At 38.3% G+C, this 19,387-nt stretch overlaps 1 protein-coding gene across 6 annotated transcripts in view; it reads left to right on the top strand.

Moving 5' to 3' along the window:
* Positions 1–8,257, top strand: part of ANKS1B (ankyrin repeat and sterile alpha motif domain containing 1B) — a 448,570-nt gene extending 440,313 nt beyond the window's left edge. For 5 of the 6 annotated variants that reach the window (XM_072865996.1, XM_072866022.1, XM_072866049.1 and 2 more), the window contains 3 exons: positions 5,066–5,233; positions 6,462–6,550; positions 6,748–8,257. In XM_072865996.1, coding sequence (XP_072722097.1) covers positions 5,066–5,233; positions 6,462–6,550; positions 6,748–6,784 — 294 coding nt within the window. In that variant the 3' untranslated portion in view covers positions 6,785–8,257. The remainder of the gene's footprint in view (positions 1–5,065; positions 5,234–6,461; positions 6,551–6,747) is intronic. The other variant, XM_072866003.1, reaches the window with a different exon arrangement.
* Positions 8,258–19,387: the final 11,130 nt, after the last annotated feature.

Here is a 19,387-nt window from a genome sequence, read left to right as displayed (position 1 = left end):
CTCAGGAAATGTGGGCAAGAACAATTTTTTTGCAGATAGGAAAGCATTTTAGTGTAGTGACATGTCAACTACCAGCATTACTGATGCTTAACTATTTAGGAGTGACTGTACATGTAACTTTTCTACTCAGAGTTAAAATTTTATGATCAAAATTGCAAAAACATCAGACTTGATTAAAGAATACTGAAGGCGACAAGGTTTGGGCGAAGAAGAGGATTTATTGCTCAGTATTTGAAATCCACTTCACTCTCATTCACTTATAAAGCAGCCCTAAAACTACCGGTAAAGGATTCCCTCTGGAGAAACAAACCACCATAACAATTCCTATACAAAATTCTGGTTCATATATGGAGGAATTCCAAAGTAATTTCCATCAGATACTCCTTCATTGTCCAATGCACCTATGAATAGAAGACGACCGGCATAAATTGGAACAATTTCTGCTCTTGCTCATGCCAAGGATTACACTGGTGCTCTACATAACACAAAGACTTTTTTCTTCTTTTCTGTATTTTTTTTGCCCTTCATTGCACAGACTTAAGCTGGATGAGAATTGGAAACTGCTAGTATACATACTGAGCAGAGAAGAAAAAGCATGCACTCAGGTCTCAAAGTTCTGTTCATTGCCTTCTTTCAGGGGATTAGGGGACTTTATAAAATTTCTCTGTTCATATGATCATCCAGGTACAATCAGTGTGGCATCCCCATGTCTCCAGAACAGAAAACTTCTTTCCTTTGCAGTATCCAGAGGCAACATGCCCAGACAGTCCCCTCTCTGGGGAATATTAGGTGGAATGTGTCAAACCATTTCAGTTGCTCCTGGCAAATTTCTTGAGATGGAGTACACTCAGGTACAAGGAGCTTTCTGCTCATGAGCAAATGAGTCTCTCCTCTCTCGTCTGCATCAATGGCTTTTGCAACAGCCTGAAAGACCCACTTTGAAGGCCTGTTTCCATCCTTCCATCGCATACAAGATATCTTTCTGTGCCACATTACAACAGAGGGATGGATTCTGAAGAGTTTGCCTTCCACGATTGCTTTAATCCCAGAATGAGAAAGGATCAAGAATTTAAGTTGCAGGAGTGCCTGATCATGAAAGCCTCATGCAGCCCAAGAGTCCACAGATGTTACAAACAAATGCCAGCTGTGTTGGTCTCATCATACCATCTTTAGCAAGCTCAGCTTTCTTCCCCTTGAATGCATGAAGGCTGACACATTGGAAAGCACAGACAAATCCATGTCCTTTCTAGATCCTCCTCAAAAGTAAAAGTTCTGAGGTCTGGAGGGATAAAGCATATGTACACTTAACAGTGTAAATGTATATGTATGTCAGCTCTGCATCTGAAAGAACTCAGTGAGTAACCTTCTCATCAGGCTCTTTCTTTTAGTAGAAATCCTCAACATTTGGCCTTTGAGCTTTTGTTGTAACTAAGAAGTAGGCAACTGATTTCATCTCAGGGGATGGCTATTTTAAACTGGGTTGGGATTTTTCAGATTTTTCAAGTTAAGGTTCCATATACTCTGTTCTGTTCGATTTTTGCCAACTGCGATTTTAAGTTCGGTACCTTGAACACAGGGTGTTCTAATTGACGTTACTACACATCCGATGTGATGGGTAGCTCACACTAATAATCTGAGAGGCTCCAAAGGAAGCTTCTTCAGTAAATTCAGTCTTCAAAAAAGACCAGATTTGACATTGATCTTAAAGAAGGAAAAAATCATCACCTAAAAGCAAAAACCCATAAAATCCTCACTTTATGAAAAGTTATTTCCCAAAAAGGCAAAATGTTAGGTTTTTTCCAAAAATTCCTTTACAAGTGACATTTTGTTTTCTATAACGTTTCTATAGCTCAAAAGGCAGAAATCTTACTCTCTTCAAAATACTCCTGAAGCCTCAACATAGCTTTATAGAAGCATGAAAACACAATGAAGCAGCAGTGCCTGCTGCAACTTACGCAGTTAAAAAAAGTCAGGTAAAATGTAACAGAACAATTAGCCTTTGTAATAGGTTGGCTGAATTAAAGCGGCTGAAGAATCCTGACTCAGACTTGCAATGGCGCATTGAATTGTAGCATTACGTGGCAAACAAGGCAATTGACCTCAATTTCTCATCTCCCAGAAATTGTTGCTTAAAGACATTAGCTTATTCACTTTCCTTCTCTGCTGTGCCAAGCAAAGAACAAGCTTGTAGCAGCCTCGGAACCACCATGGTCCTAGAAGTTTTGCCTCCTTTCCAAGGAGCTTGATGGGGTACTGTAAGGGTCAATGTCTTCTACAGTGACCAGGAGTCTACAACTTTTGTGCTAAGTGTCTTTCAGGGAAGCAGACCCGTTTCCATCCTTTTGTGCTACATGTTAAAAAAAAAAAAAAAAAAATTATTCTCATTCCATCAGAAGAATTTCCATGACAGCTTTTGTGGTTGGGTTTTCCACCCCCATCCCCAAGGGAATGCTGCTCTTACCTCTCCGGTATAGCCCATGGAAGAATCCATACAAACTCTAATCCTCATATTCCTCTCCCAGGACTACAGGTGAAAAATTCTTCAAACCAAACCTGTTTACTTCTGTTTTTTTCAAAATACAATTTTGTTGATGCCTTTTTTAAATTTTACAAGGTACAATTTTAAAGCCCTCCTTGCCTCCATTTGCAGACTTCTCTTTGTCAAGGTTCTACCGCAGCACACAATGTATGAAATTTATCTACAAGTTCAGTTTACATTTTGAATATTGAACAGAACAGTGAGTGTTCTATTTGCTGTATTTCAAATATTTATTAAGCATAGAAACAGTTACATGTTTCCAATGGCTTTCAGGCTCCAGTCAGGCCTATTTTTTCATTTTACAGACTATGACAGAAAACAAATCATAGTGGCTTCTGACGAGATGCAGGACCCAGACTAGATTTATGGCACAGCATGGCAAACTCTCTGCTTGTCTCCACTCTTATCTCTGAGCTTTTCAGGCCTGTCTCTCCGCGACCTTTTTGTACGCCACATTGGATGGTGCATTTTCTCAGTCCCACTAGTATTACAGTCTACTTTTTCTCCAAGCCGTTACTACACTCTGTCCTGTTGATGTATTCCTTAGCAATAATAATATCCACTGTAGACAATCCCATGATGATACAGTACCCTATCTTACCGTCATGACAGCAGATTAAGATGTTTTTAGAATAATATTCTTGTGCTACTAATAGGTGCACTCAATTTCAAATAATATTATTCGGTACATTTTTAACAATTACACTCTGTTGGTCTTAATTCCGTAGCCAGCGTTCTGCTAAAAGGCAGGGCACTAGTCTCTTTAGCCTTTCATTTATTACTCCACTGGCAAACTGCATTCTCAGTGTTTCTTGGTCCTGGCCAGTTTCCTTAAGTTAAAGGGGAGACAGTTTGGAGACTACTGCTGTCAAATCAGGCAGACATTTTTATTTGTGGAGCTATGAAACTTTGGCTAGCTTGCTGTTGTGACTGCAGTCGTAACAGCTGAGAGCAATCCCAGTGGAGGAGTATAATTGTTTTCTGTCTGACCTAACAAAGACCAGAGCTGGCACCTTTCTAAGAAGCTCTTATAATGAGCTAAATGTGCTGAATTTAGCCTATACTATCTGAGTATACATGTGTGATAACAAAGGGATGGAATTTCTTCATGACTACAGTGAAATTACAGTGTAGGGCATGAAAGAAAATGCTTATCGTTTTAACTGTGTTGTAATGATTGAAGGGCAGATAGCGTACTGCCAAGTGTCTTGCATTGTTTTCTGGCTTATTGCAAACTCAACAGTTGGACTTGACTAGCTAAAGAGATAGCTCGTTTAAAATTATATCAGAAACATGTGGTAATTTTAAGGGATCACCTAGTTTATAAGCAATGCAGGATTGCTTCCAACTATGGGCTGCAAAGGTTCAGGAAGGACAGGGTAACTTCTGAATTACATCAAAGATTTATGAATTATTCTAAAGAGACTGTACGACATAAGGAGGCAAGCCTGCAGGCTTGCATTTGCCCTGCAGGAGGTCAAAACATTATTGGAAAGTTAGGAGCCTAGAAATAGGCTCTAGTAGGAGCCTACAAAACAAACCCACAAACCTGAAAAAAAATTACCATAGAAATTCACTTGCAGTTTAGATTAAAGTCAGATTTGAAACTCACACCTGCTTTTTAGTTAATGTAAAACTGTACTGAAAAAATATTTATACCACCCCCCTGGATCCTCATTCATGTTTTATAAACTTTTCAACAGGTTTTCTTCCACACATGCAATGGGAACTTACCACCAAACTGGTTTTAGTCTTAAGAGCCTGACTTCTTTGGTCATACCCACTAACCCCCCATGCTTACAAGAGTATGCTGACATGCCAGTTTAAGCTGAAACATTTTTACTTCTAGAAAACAAAACCATGAGAAGGTTACCCCAGCACTTGAAATGTGCATCTGAAGCAGAGTACTGACTTCCATGCATGCGTAGGCGCGCTGCATCTGTGAAGCAGAGCATGCACTTTCAACATTTGCTTTTTGTCCTTTTGGAAGCATCACGCCAACGCTGCATCCTCTTCCCGTGCCGTTCGGTGAGAGCACAGAGCATCCCGAGGCACGCGCCCAGGGAAGCAGCGCGTTGGGCTGCCAGCTCTGGAGGAGGACGGGTCAGCAGAGGAGGTCCGAAATAGAGCAAGGTGGAATGTCAGATAGATGCAGTAGTGCAAGATGGGTGGGATCTTGAGAGCAGTGGATACGGGGTGAGCTGGGAAGTTGTGGGGGGGTTAATGTGCTTGTTCTAAAAAAGAGATGACACACTCACCCACTCCTGTTTTCATGTTTAGTGAGACAATGTTTTCAAGGTTTTTAGAAGTAATTGCTTTCAGTACAATAAATTACATTTAGATTGTTTTTAATCAATGAGAAATCAAATGACAGATGTAAATATTGCAGAGACTTAGGAAGTTATTACCAGTGTGATTTCAATTATTTACATTACAAATCACTTCTGTAGACAGTACTACCGCACTTCATGTATCTGACAATAATTCAGCCTCACTCCAATTTTAACTGTTTTTGTTTTGTTCCAGAATTTAGCTTACGAAATCATTCTTACACTAGGACAAGCATTTGAGGTGGCCTATCAGCTTGCACTACAAGCACGAAAAGGGGGCCATTCTTCAACCCTCCCAGAAAGCTTTGAAAATAAACCCTCCAAGCCTATTCCCAAACCACGTGTTAGTATTCGGAAGTCAGTGGTAAGTAGAAAGTAGTGGTGCATGCAAACAACGAAATTCAGCTGCGCAGTTAAGAGTTGATATCATAGAAGATGTATAAATAAATATACCTGTTGAGTCAGAAATGCTCCGTGTCTCCGTTGTGCCACCTCTGCTCATCAGCCGGTAGGGTTGTGTCACTGCAGCGCGGGCAACCGCTTCGAACAACTGCGCATTTCAGATTCCTCCAGTTTAAGATGTTGCTTGGCTAGTGTTGCACATATGTCTTTTATAGTAATTGCAGAGCTTTAATTGATTTGGCCTAATTCTAACGTATTGTGCTTTTTTAAGTGCTGAGGATCACAGCCAATGCGTACCTCAAACTGTGCAGTTCCATGGACTTTCCTGACCTTGTATCAAGAAATAAAATCAGCACCAAACTTGTTTGATACACGATCACTGCATATGTATCTGAATCAAATTACAAATCCAAATCAATTTACAATTATCTTGTCACACCAAGCAACTGCTTTTCTTACCCTTTTTTTTTTTTTGACCCTCGGCAGACCCTCCTGTTCCAAAACTGGGATTCAATGTACCTTTTCAATATTTTCTTTGTAATCCCAAACTCCTAAGAATCCAAGCTCATTGGAGCCTACATATTGTTTGTCTTTAAAGTGCCCTCCTGAAGTGCATAGATGACAGTGAAATATTCTTTTATGGTAGAGCTTTTAAAAAAAATTATTAAAACTGTTTTAAATCAAGTGAGAATACAGGCACAGGGTGACTTGTGAGGGAAAGGGGAAAAAATGACCGCACATTGTTTTGTATTTACTGGCTATAAAGCGAGAACCATACTCCGTGATATTTAATTACTGGATGAGAGGAAGGGGGAAAAAAAATGTATGGCTGTACACTTTGTTATCCATTGCCACAGAATCTTCATCCATAAAATTTTAGAGAAGGAACATTTCCTGATGCAATCATCTGTCTCTGTAACAAAAGGACTTCTCAGGATCAAGTCTAGCTTTAAACATAGCTTTAACAGCCTGTGATGCCCTATAGCTTGGGGATAGACACAGCTCTAATCTAAAGAGGAAAAAGAAGGCAACCATGGGTACCTGGGAGTGTAGACCACTGCACTCGCTGCTGTAGGATCTTGTTGATACAGGATTTATTCTGCGTTCTATTCATTTAAAGAAAAAATTTCTGCTAGAAACGCTGTGCACAGAGATGGTAACCTGTCTGTATGTTTGCATTTGTCTTAAAGCAGATAGATCCATCTGAACAAAAGACTCTCGCGAATCTACCATGGATTGTTGAACCTGGACAAGAAGCCAAAAGAGGCATTAATACCAAGTATGAAACTACAATTTTCTGATACAAAACTGTCCCCCTGTTCCTTGTTGTGCCTTGCACGCCAAGCAGTCACAGCACAGCCTTTCCTTTATGGCAACGTTTCAATCCAGCAGAGAGGAAGACTGCACTGTATGAGTGGCCTTGTAACTAACAAAAAAGGCTGACGGTCATTTCTGGTCATGTTCTTCTTCCTGCAGCACTGACAGAAGAATGACACTATATGAAGACTTTTAAAATTACAGTCCACAAGAGGAGTGAGAAACCTTATTTTTCATGCAGTTCTCCCTTGTGACTCTGCCACAGTGCTTTCTTTGATTTCTTATTTTAGAATTCTACTTTTTAAAAAAAAAAAAAAACAAAAGGTCTCTAAACTAACACTAATGCTGCCTATGAGTAGAATATTTGATTGGTTTTTTATTTAAATCTTGGCAGTTTTTAATTGAAATAGAACCAGAATTAATAAATAGAGTATTTGTGAAACCACTGAATTCATTAATAATTACTGTGTTGAATAAAGAACTCATTAAAGTGACAAGAAATTAGGCACCCTGATTTCTGTGTGCGCTGGTTTTATATGTAATCATTGGTGTCCTTTGATCCTCTACAGAAATAGGAACCTCTTGCATTGTAACAAAGGATCAGAGTTTTATGAATGGTTAGAAAAAGGTATTAATAATGCACAGAAAACATTTATTAGATATTTTTATGGAAGAGAAGTACTATAGGAAAACATATGAATATTTATGGAAGGAAGCCAGATTAATTATGAAAAATATTGTTTATTTTAAAGTTAAGTAAACCACTGCTATTGCAGCATTATGAAAATTATAAGAGTTGTAGCATCAGTGCACTGGATGTTCTGTGTGATCAGTCTGGAATGAAAGTGGAATGGTCATTCTACTACACCTACATATAGTTTATGCAGTTCAACATTGCTATAGCCATGAATTCTACTAGTATTTTTAAAAAATAATCTCAGTGGTTCTAAAAAAAGTCAAAACCATGGATTTTGCTATCAAGATTTCTGTCACAGAAAGCTTGTTTGGAAGAGTGTTGATAAAATTCTACTGCAAAACATTTTCTAAATAAAAATAGCAAGAAAAAGAAAAAAATTCCAAAGTAATAAAAATGTTTTCATGGAACAAAATAGTTAAGCATTTGCTTAATATTTGATTAAATAAGATTTACTTACATTTTCTTTGAAGTGTTTTAATTTTTTTAATGTCTGTGGAGTATTTGTATAATACCATGATGTATATTTATGTAGAATTGAAATTATAACAGTACAAATATCACTATAGGAGAAAAATGACATTTTAACGTATATTGTTCTATCCAGTCAAATTGTGAATCATTTTGAAGTTCATTATAGAGATATTGATAAATTGTGTGGTTGTCTTACTGTTTTTTTAATTATTATTTCATATCCAGCTGAGGTTTTCAGTTAGAATCATCAGTTGGTAAATTCCAAAAAATGGATAATCGAACTTGGTTTAAACCTGATAACTGTATACGGTTTAGTTAAACCTAATCATAGCGCTGAGTGATGACATACTTTTAATACAGTATTCAATTTACTTGAACAAAATAGTTCCTTGTACATATTTTGCCTATTCACTGTTGATATGTACGTAGTCAACTGACAGTAAAAAAAAATAACACTAAAAATATGGTACCAAAAGGAAAATTGTATAGGAGAACAGTAAATAGTAGCCTCACTGCAACAAATACTTATGTAAATATGCTTGGGCTTCCAGTTAATAAATTTTGTAATTTTGTCATTTATTTATATCCTATAAAAGCACACAAAATAAAATGAAGTTGTACAGTCCCAGTGCTTTGTGCATCATTTTATCGTTGCTAAAGGACATAAGGGGCCTGATCCAAAGGATACTGAAATCAGTGAAAGGTCCTCCCCTCTTCTTTTCCCAATTTCATTGGGCTTTGAGTCTTGTCCCACACAAACCCAGGCATTGCTGTGGAGACAGTTTTGGTTTAGAATACAGATTTTGTTTACGGATGGTAAATACTTCATACTTTAAAGTCCTTAATTAACTGGTTCTTCGGTGCACTACTGAACTGCTGACTTCCCATATTTAATCTCACCCTGTAAAGACTCACACAGGGAGTTATGTTAAAACACATTCGCTTCAGGCACCAAAAGTACTAAGTGGCCAGATTTTCAGGCTATAAAACTGGGGCACCTCTTATGTTGCTGAATGACCCCTAAAATTAAAGGATGAGACAGGACCTGCAGCACAACTTTAAGGAGATGTAAGGGAAGGGAGTGAAACAACAGGAAGAACTGGCAACTTGCAGGAAGAATTTGATCTAGGTTGATCAAAGAGATGTCAAGCAGGTAAGGTGGCACAGTAAGCTGCTGAACTTGTTTGGGAGAGATAATCAGGGCAAAAGAGACTGAGGATGGCTAGCAAGACTGATGAAAGATGAAACAGACGAAAGACGGCTGGGGCCGGGAATGAGTGTGAAGAGAAGGGTTTTGGGATGCAGTGAGTCAGTGAACGACTGGAGCCCCCACAGCAGACATAAATTGAAACTGGAAGGAGAGAGAAGAGTTAACAGGCATAAGGCACTTCTGTATTTGCAGAAACCTGGGATTTCAGAGGGAAACATTTCTCTCACTAACTGATACTAGCATAAGCCAGTTGGAGAGAAGTCCATGGGGTCCCCTCTGGCATGGGACAGCAGTTCAGCATTCCTTTCCTCAGATCCAAACAAACTGCAAACTTTCTACAAACCTGCAACCTTTTCTACTTTCTACAAACCTGCACTAACCCAAAGCGGTTACCACTTGATCTTTAGTCCTTTTTGGTCAAGGTGACTTTCCGTTAAAGTTCCTAGTGCGCTGGAAGTGTATAGGCAGTAAGGGGACAATGGTCAGTCTTAAAAGTGAAGGTAGGGAAAAAGCCAGACACCTCCAAAAGATCAGAAAGTGAGGAGAATTGCTATTCTTGACCTCTCCTCAAGGTAAGAGGGAAGCAGAGGCAGTCAAGGAGAGTATGTGAAGAAACTGGAGCCTTTGGATGTTGCAAAACCAGGAGTTAATTGCAACAACTGCCTTACAGTGGGAGGGTGGAGAACGGGCAAAAGAAGAGAGATTATATGGAAGTAGATTGCATTTGACATGAGAAGATAAGGAAACTGGAATCAAAGTGAGGTAAGTGTGGGTGACAAAGGATTTTGAGAATTACTTGGGTAGTGAGGTCTATAATGTGCAAGGTAAAAAAGCTGCTGCTGGGAGAAGGCTTAAAGGCTGGAGAAACTCCTGAGGAAACAACAGGGAAATTCTCTGTTGTGGAGGTGGAGGTTTTCCTAAAGCAGATGTTGCATTTCAGACTGGACATGGTGACTCCTCCAATCTGGCCTGATGTTTATTAAAAGCCAAAGGAGCTACTGCTTGCAGCTGGCAGGAGGAGACGCTCAGCATATCTGGTTCTGGTATTCTGCCAATAAGTTTGAGAGGCTGCTTCTCCTGCAGAACCACAATGTTACACATGCCTTGCAGTTTGAAGCCAACATCTCAGCATCAAAAACTGGCATGACCATGAAACGGTGACCATAGGGAAGAGAATTAGCAGGTCATGAAGAAGGTTGTGTCAGTCCTTTGGAAAAGAAAGCAGCATGCTAGACAGCTAATAAACTTTCACATCCAACTGTGAAATAGTTTATAGCTTCCATTCTAGGTTAAAACAGGCAGTTTGTGCCATGTGAAGAACTCTCATTTAATTTTGCCCTAGATTTCTTTCAATGTGTGCTGTTCAGCTGTCCCGCTTCACACTTCACTGGAGGATGGTGTCTAAGATGTCATCAAGACAACAGTCTAGAAATAGTAACTTCAACTGTCTCCAAACTACCAGCCCAAAGAACAATTGACTCTATGGAAGAACTGTGTGGCAGTGACAAGCATGTAAGTGAAAGACATGTCATAAGGATTAGAAACAATATTTACATGTGGGCACTTATCTAAGAAGAGGGGTATCTGTTATCTCATGTAAAAAGACCAGCTGAAGAGAGTGGGAGAAAAAAGGACTCTTAACTTGCTGGAAATATTGACAGGATTTTCAGCTCACTGGAAAGCACAGGGTGATAATGCTCAGGCTTCTGCTGAAAAGCTCTGTAACTGCTTAGAGCTCTATAACTTCTTCAGGTGAACCAACTTCTTCGCTGAACTAGCAAACTGACCATACTGCTATCAAGTCCACCCTTGACTACAGTGGTTCTAGTTAACTTTCACACCTGTGAGCTGATAACCCAAGCTAGACAGAGGCTGATCACAAGCTCAGCTAAGTGAAACAAACATACAAGATTCATTTGCAGCCAGAGTTCACACTAGATTTTGTGGAACTGGTGGATGGTTTCATTCCTACCGACTAGACAGTCACACTCATCCTCATTACAACCAGCCCGAACACCGCTGTCCTACTGAAGAGGCAGAAAAGAGGAATCAGGGAAGTGGCCTATGGTCCTTGCCTTTCAGGAAGGATATGCCCCAAACGCAGGAATGGGAAACGGCACCTCCATGCCTGGCTCCTGCTCTTGCACAATACCACAAGCAAATTTCTCTTCAGTCCTACTTAACATTTATATGCATTTGCTAGTGCCACATCTTTCACCCTTCCACTGTGGAAGTCAGGTACCTAGGTATCTTTGAGAATGTGGGTCTGGGTAAAGTGGTAACAACTAGACAGACAAAAATGCTATCGGTATGTAAATGAAACAAAATTATCTCTCTCTGTCTCTCCCCCCCCCTCTCCTCTTGCCACCAAAAGCTTGGAAAAGAAAACTATCAGTCAAGAAAGCTGAACTCAAAACACTTTACAGCCACATAAGAAAAAGTGAAGCTTAGACAGAAACTGAAGGCCTTAGACTTCTTCCTCACACATAGAAAATATATCACAGATTTAACATCATAAGCTCACTTAATTGGAAGATACATGCCTTTTTGTCATTTTTTTAAACATGGTAATTCCTACCTTCAAGTCACTAGAACTGCTCAAATTTTCCAGATCCTTATCCAAAGCTAAATTTATTCCAATATTAAATCCTTTTAAAAAACAAAATGAAAAATTCACACACAATGTTCAGGATGGGTCAAGGATTGAGACAACATGCCCAAATTTGAAGGCAGTATATTCGTTATCATCTTTTCTAAATGAGTATTAGAAAACCCAGAAATTCAGGATGAGACAAAGGAAATGGAAATATGTTCCAGTACAGAGAACACCCAAAGTAACTTTATCCTATAGTGACACCATGAGGAAAAAAGAAATAGACTACGCTAATTTTAATGATACATTAGATGCAGCGCAGTCTTCATTCTTGCGCTTGTGATTATTGGGTAATGATAATTGCTAGGCTGCAGAATTAAGGGCTTGGGCACGTCCTTAACAAAAATATCCTAATGTATATAATTGAGGCTAGCACTACTTATTTCTTGAGCTTATGTTGCAAAGAAGATTAATATCTTTAACTTACCTTTATACACTTATACTGTTATATACTGTCTGGAAGGTATCAGTGACGTATTAGGTGAACAATTCTGCACTGGAATTGAGTGAATCTACTGAAACTTCCTAGTATCTGGGAATGCCGTATATGATGGAGGTTAATATGAAAAGATGCTAGATCATTCACCGTGGCCATTTCTCTATCACAGCCATTACATTTCACTCAGCTATACTTGCTTCAAGCTTTGAGAATTACCTAGGCCAATGACCTCAAACCTAGAAAATTAAACTGATTGCTAGGAAAACAAAAAGATGAATACCTGTCGCACCTGAAGGCACAGCTCACCTGTGTTCAATACTGCACTTCCTAAGGAGGCCGATCTCAAAGGAAGGTGAAAAGGTTTAAAGGCCAAATTATACAGTACAAGAATGAAGTTCTTCCTGATCCACAGATGACCAACAAAACCCCTGAATCTTAGTGTTTCATTACAATCACACTCCTAGCACTGACTATGCAGACCTGAGACAAGGAACTTTATCAGAGGGTCTCTTAAGTTCCTTTCTGTACCTATTTTTAGGTGAGACATGCAAAGCAAGGGAATAAAGATCTTAGCTTTATAATAATCCATAACATTTGAAGCACACAGAACAGCTGGGAGCATTGAAGTAGAAACTGAATGTTTTTCTGAGACGTTTGTTTAGACTCAGTTTTGCATAGACAAGTAGAAATTAAGAACCAATTCCCTTGCTTGACATGATTTTACAAGGTGTTCTTTTCTTCCAGCCAGTAGAACTTGTTATTCTTTTGTCAGCAAGGCTGAAACGTCCTGCCTCTCTCTCACACCTCACGAATACGTCACTTCTCAGCCTTCTCTCCAATTCAACAAAACAAATTCAACTCAAACTTTACACACTGCAAGACTTTTGCCCAGTCCTTGGATCACTTTTTGTGGTCCTCTTCTAAATTTTGTTTGAATCCATTTTCTCCCTGAAATACAAATACCAGAGCTACATGCAGTACACCAGTTGATGTCGTATTAATGAAGCACATAGATCACTTCCTCACTCTTTCAAGACAGATCTTTTTCATGTACCCACAGGCCCTGTTTACATTCCACTGAAGACAATTTGGAGTTTGTATGGATGATACCATCCACTTTCATTTCCACACCACCATATTCAAGATGGTCTCACTGGCATTCTTAAGTTCACTATGCATGACAAAGCTATATTTTGTCCATAAGGTAACAAAAAACCTGCTGGTGGATGTTGAAAGCAGACACGCATCATATTGTGATAGCTACTTATTCTTGCAATTCACTCTTTAGCTAATTTATATCATCTGCAGCTTTATTGTCAAAGGTTTTATAGATCATGGACAAAAACATTAAATAACACTCTACCAATAATGTGACCCATATTTTAATCCATCTAATATGTTCTCTACCAGTGCTATAGAAGCTCTTTTAAATCAAAATGCTGTGTGATAATTAATCAAATTCCCTAAAGAAATCCGAAGTTCATGTATTGACACTGATGGGTTAAAAAAAAAAACCAAAAAAAAAAAAACAACCAACAACCCACAACCCCCAAAAACGACAAGAAAAACAATTAGAAATCTGTCAGCAACGTTTGCTGAAACCAGTCTCTCACAAAACCACAACAATCAACAATGCCTAGAAAAATTCTGTGATGTTCAGAGTAGACTTTACTTTTCCATATAACCCTAAATCTGCCATTCCACTGTTTCAGTCAGGACTGACTTCAGGTCAATAGTTGCCTTGGTCGCCTCTTTCAAAACACCAGAATCGTCATGATTCACAATCCTTTAGAAATTTCTCATTTTTTTCAAGCCCTGATGAATTTTAGCAGGTGCAATTCAAAGGACACTTCATCTTAACCATCTCGGACATTTGGCTATTTATTGTTTGGATTTGCTGATTCAAAATCCTTTAGTTTGAACAAATGCATCCTTGCCACCTGTTCTGTTAAGATTATAAACCTGCTATCCCTGTGATTAATATATTCCAAGTATTCTGTCTTTCCAACATCATATTTCACAACAGTGTCACTGTGATCAATGACTAAGCTGCTTTGTGTTTAATACTAAATGACCTCTCATTTACTTTGCTTATTGATATTTCACTCGATGCACAAACCCCTATCAGTTGCTCCTATATTTTACTTAGTAATTTGCACTTTAAAATGTCATAAACATCTCCTAATATATTTATCTGTGTTTCACTGCAGTTTCCTCACCTCTTTTTAAGGGATGTCATGTAAGATAACATCTCATTTAGTGGGGTTGGTTTGTTTTTTGTTTTTCTTTTTTTTGGGGGGGTCACATCTGCAGAACTGTGACTCCTTGGACCCCTTTCAATGATTCTCAGCTTTAACACATCCTACATTACATCTATGGTCCCAGCTATGCCAAAAATTGTTTTTCTGGAATGATTCCAAATCGGTACCTCCCTGACCGAGGTGATATTCTGTTATACAAGGAATATGCAAGCAGAGTACGATTGGTGACACCTGCAAAACTGCTAATTTTTACACCTTGAATTTGATTTTATAATAAAGATTTCATAAAGGTTTGCTTTTCAAGAATGTCACCGCTGATCCAAAGCCAAGTGTGTGGGTGTTTTTCATCTTGCTATAGTTGATTTAACTTGTAAAAAGGAGACTTAACTTCCTCTCTATATTTTCTTTCAATTATATAAACATTCCTGTGAACAAGTCAGTAAGAATTTATGACAGATTTAGAGCCTGGTGATAATTTATGAGTACTTTATGTTGGCCTGATTGCTGAAATGTTTGTTACATGGCTTCACTTGTTTAACATAGCAAGAATCTGTCAGGAAAAAACAACTCAGAAAGGGAAGGATAGATTAAGGTACCCAGTTTTCAAACTCTACCCAATTCTTAAGGAAAAATGCCAGAATTATTTAAATATCCTATTTAAAATAGCCTCTAAAACTGGCTTAGAGGAAGAAAAAGCAACGTCCAAGAATCCACAAGTGCAAAACTTGTGTTTCAAATGGAAAGCAAAAAGCGCTTAACCGTTAAAAAAAAAAGTACCCTTTCTGGCAGTCACTGCACAAACAATGTATAGTTATATTTATTATATATTATATAATCTCTATAATAAACAATATGTATATTATATAATATATATTATATTTTCTAATTACACCTTTACCTTTAACATTCCACTGCTACTGGATTATCTGTGCTACTTACCTCTGACCGCAGTCACTTATAAAATTTTGTCTTTACTTCCCCTGGGGAAAGAATTTTTCAAGTCCTCCCATTTGGTCCAAGCCCTTGGGTTACGATACCTAATTCAGCTGTTCTCACTTTGAAGTTTTGACTGTGTTTAGGAACTTCCAATTTTTCCCTTCAAGGAATCTCGGCAGCCATGGATGGGCAGTCACCTTAGAAATAGCAAAAAATATCTCAGTACGGTCATTTCAGGAGGGAAAACCACTTTGTTAGAACTCAAACGCTGCACAAGACACATTCAAAACAGAAGGCACCCAAGCTCAAAGCCCCTCACTACTTGTCATAGTTATCAATTCCAAGTTAGACACCCAAAATTTGCTTTTGTGAGAAAGAATAATATATCAAAGTTAAGACCTCTTTTATTTGCTTTTAACTGCCCAAAGTATTCACCGTGATCAAATGCTCACTTTCCAGATAGGTTCCTGCTTAACAAAACAAACACATGGACAGATACATAGTATTATCCTAAAATAATTTCTCACCCGTGACAGAACTCAAATGAGGAGGAAAATAAGTAATGCAAAATGGAGGTACAAGCTACAAGAGCTGGAGGCACTGTGGTTTAATTTTTGAAAAGCAGGAGATGGAATTTGTATGCAAACTAAAAATAAAAAATATAGGAAGGATTATCATTTTTAGAGAAGGTGATCTTAATTTCCTATATTCACATTTTAGCAAAAAAAGCAATATGATGCATAATACCCTTATCTAACAGCTTGTTAAAGATGATTCTTTTTTTCACTAATACACACTGAAGAAAACAGAGACATCCAAAACACAAACTGAGAAAATGCTCCATTCCAGAGAGCCACTTTGTGATAAAACAAAGGATAGTGAAGTACAACTTTGCTCCAGCAAATCTTCCCCTAACATTACCAATACTAGAACCCTGAACAGTGAAACCCCCCATTTGAAAGCAGGTTGATAATAGTAACTCAGGACTACATATGAGATGTAACGATGGGTAAAGCAGCTTGAGAAACTGCAAAGTGTAAAGAGCTCCACAGCTAGTAGAAGTTTAAGAGGAAAAATAGAGCATAACTTCAAGGAACAGACTTTTTTTCCATGTCTACTGTAACCAAAAGTTTAATGCTTTGAGCAAAGATCTTTCTGAAAAAAAGGAGATAAAACAATCGAATTGGTACACTTTTAGCTTATTGCCATCTACTGTGTTTAATATATTTTTAACCAAATGTAAATGCTGAAGATATGCTATGAAGAAAACTCCAGGTCACGTGTATTTCAATTGAATTGTACCTGTCTCTGGCAGGTATTCACTGTTACAGTCTTGCAGTGAAAACCAACATATTCTTCCACAGATTCAGTCTGGCCCCTTCCTTTTGAACGAAACGTGTACCCAGAAGATCTACCTCAAACCCAGTGCTCCAGACTATGAAAAACCAGCTGCTGAGTCAGAACAGCAATTTAATAGCTGAATCCTTGATACTGTTGAAAGAAAAAAAATTACTATCTGCTCTATAATTTTTAGAGGGGATAAAACCACAACTGTTTGGCTTTGAGAAATTGAGAGTGCAACATCTGCAAGATTTTTTAAATATTTCTTTAAACGCTTTGAAAATTCAGACGCACTCAGGTGACTTTTTTTCGTGCTATTGTTAAACATATACTCAAGTAGAGGTAAAATTTAACCAACATTTAATCTGTTCAAACTCTTTGAAACTGTTCCTCCTCACATTTCCCAGTTCTGAAGTTTAAGTCACATATTGATAAGACCCCTTCCACGCATTTCCTTCAATCTCATTTGTACAGCTGGAAATATAAAATGCATAATTGCTATCTGTACTGAATATAAACAAACTCCATAGCACATCGTAAGAAATCATGCAAATACATTGAGAAATTTAGGAGCTACCAACTTGCATAAGTACATTACATTACTACCTAGGTGCTCAGCCATCAGGACATGACGATTTGCTTCAGATTGGATTCTTTAAAGCAAAATGTTTGATCTGTATTTAGAGTCAGATTTCCACTGACCTATGCCTATGTCTGTTCATTCATCTAGTCTCTACTAAAATTAACACCCCCCAAAAAAGAAAAACACAAAAAACCACACCACGAACCAAAAACCGTTAAAAAGACAAAACTCTAAGCATTTCCAAATCTCACATTAAAAATACGCCATTCCTCTCATGCATTATTGCAGTGCTGTTAAACCAAACGTATATTTTTCAGTGTTTCCTTAATCTTTTTTTCCTACACTACTTCTGCCAAGGAGCTATAAACAACAGCCAGTGCTGATCATAATATTAAAAGATGAATTTAAGTGGTTCTAACTGGGAAACGCAGAAAGAAATGTCCCTGCCATTGTGTCTCTGGAACTGGAAAACTTGCTCTCAGAACATAACAAGGCTAAGATTTCTTAGCAGTGGAATAAGAGTTTGAACCAGAAGGCTACAAAGTCTTAACACACTGTCCTGGTTTTGGCTGGGATAGAGTTAATTTTCTTCCTAGTAGCTGGCATAGTGCTGCACTTTGGATTTAGCATGAGAATAACGTGATAGCAACAACTAAACCATCAGTCTGTTAAGTGGTGCTTATACCAAGTCAAGGACTTTTCAGCTTCCCATGCTCTGCCATCGAGGAGGTGCACAAGAAGCTGGGAGGGAGCACAGCCAGGACAGCTGACCCCAACTGGCCAAAGGGCTATTCCATACCATAGGACATCATGTTCAGTATATAAACTGGGGGGGAATTGGCCGGGGGCAGCAATCACTGCTCGGGGACGGGACGGGCATCCGTCAGGGGGCAGTGAGCAGTTGCATCACTTGTTTTTTTTCCTGGGTTTTGTTTCTCATTCTCTCTCTCTCTCTCTCTCTCTCTCTTGTTGTTTTCCTTTTTATTACAATTTATTATTATTATTTATTATTATTATTATTAATTCTTAAACTGTTCTTATCTCAGCCCACGGGGGGTGGGCTCTTCCGATTCTCTCCCCCATCCCACCGGGGGGGGAGGGTGAACAAGTGGCTGTGTGGTGCTTGGTTGCTGACTGGGGTTAAACCACGACACACACATAAACCTGAACATTGACTCTAGTGAGGAAGAGGAGTATGGACCAGTTATTACTATCTGTGGAATATTACAGACAAATAATGTGATTTTTGGAACTACAGGAAATCTCTGCTCTCATTTGCTGGAAAGTACCAGTTATCTATAGAAATGAAATTTGCTATACAATTAGTAGAGAACAATTAAAAGAGCCTATTGCTTTAGAAACACGAGTAATGTAAAATACCATTTCTTAAGTTATTTTAAATATTAAGCATATTTTGTGTGCTTTTATGCATTAGAAATAGCACGTGCTTTACCTAAACAGCATTGTATTTACTTTTACACAGCTGGATTGGGTAAATTTGTCTTTGCCTCATTTTGAGTCATTTTAAACATCATGATTTTAAAAATTTGTCTGAGTTCATATGTTAGAGAAACTGGACAAAGCTTAAAAAAAAATATTAGAGGAACACAAATAAACTGAAAGAAGTAAATAGAAGAAATTAAAAATACCACATACGTAAACACACAAGAGTCTAATTGTGGCATCCTAAGTAAGTACTCAGATGATCCCTCTTGAGTACAAAACAAGAATCCTCTCTAGCCTGAAGGACTTGAATCTAACCGTTCTCAGAGCACTTGTTATAGATACAACCTATGGTTTGTTAAACGGAAACAAGCACAGGAAGCTAATTTGTTCTGTAAACAGTCAGGCCCCAAGAGAGAAACTGCCTATTGAAACCCTTATAAGATACTTTAGCTTTCTCATCCTTCTGAATAAACACACATGCCACAAGTAGTTCAACTAGTCCAACTATCACACAGTTGTGCTATATCCCGCAAGTGTAACTGTAGGAGATGACATAGGAAGTGCTGAAGTTGTCAGTAACACATGCAGACTGAAAATCTTATTCCTTTATACTCACCGGATCTTTTAGGATGCACCCTAACAGCCCCAGCTTAGGCCTCTATTAAATCTAGTTGCAAGGTTTCTCATAAAAAGCCCCCTTAGAAGAAAGGTGTGCAGTAAGTTAATTTGGAAAAAAACCCTCAAAACTCAGGAAAACCCAAA

The sequence above is a fragment of the Ciconia boyciana genome, chromosome 1 (assembly GCF_034638445.1).
Source record: "Ciconia boyciana chromosome 1, ASM3463844v1, whole genome shotgun sequence".
NCBI classification, from domain to species: Eukaryota; Metazoa; Chordata; class Aves; order Ciconiiformes; family Ciconiidae; genus Ciconia; species Ciconia boyciana.
Note: the sequence above shows the minus strand (reverse complement) of the source record. Positions and strands in the feature narration are given on the sequence as shown.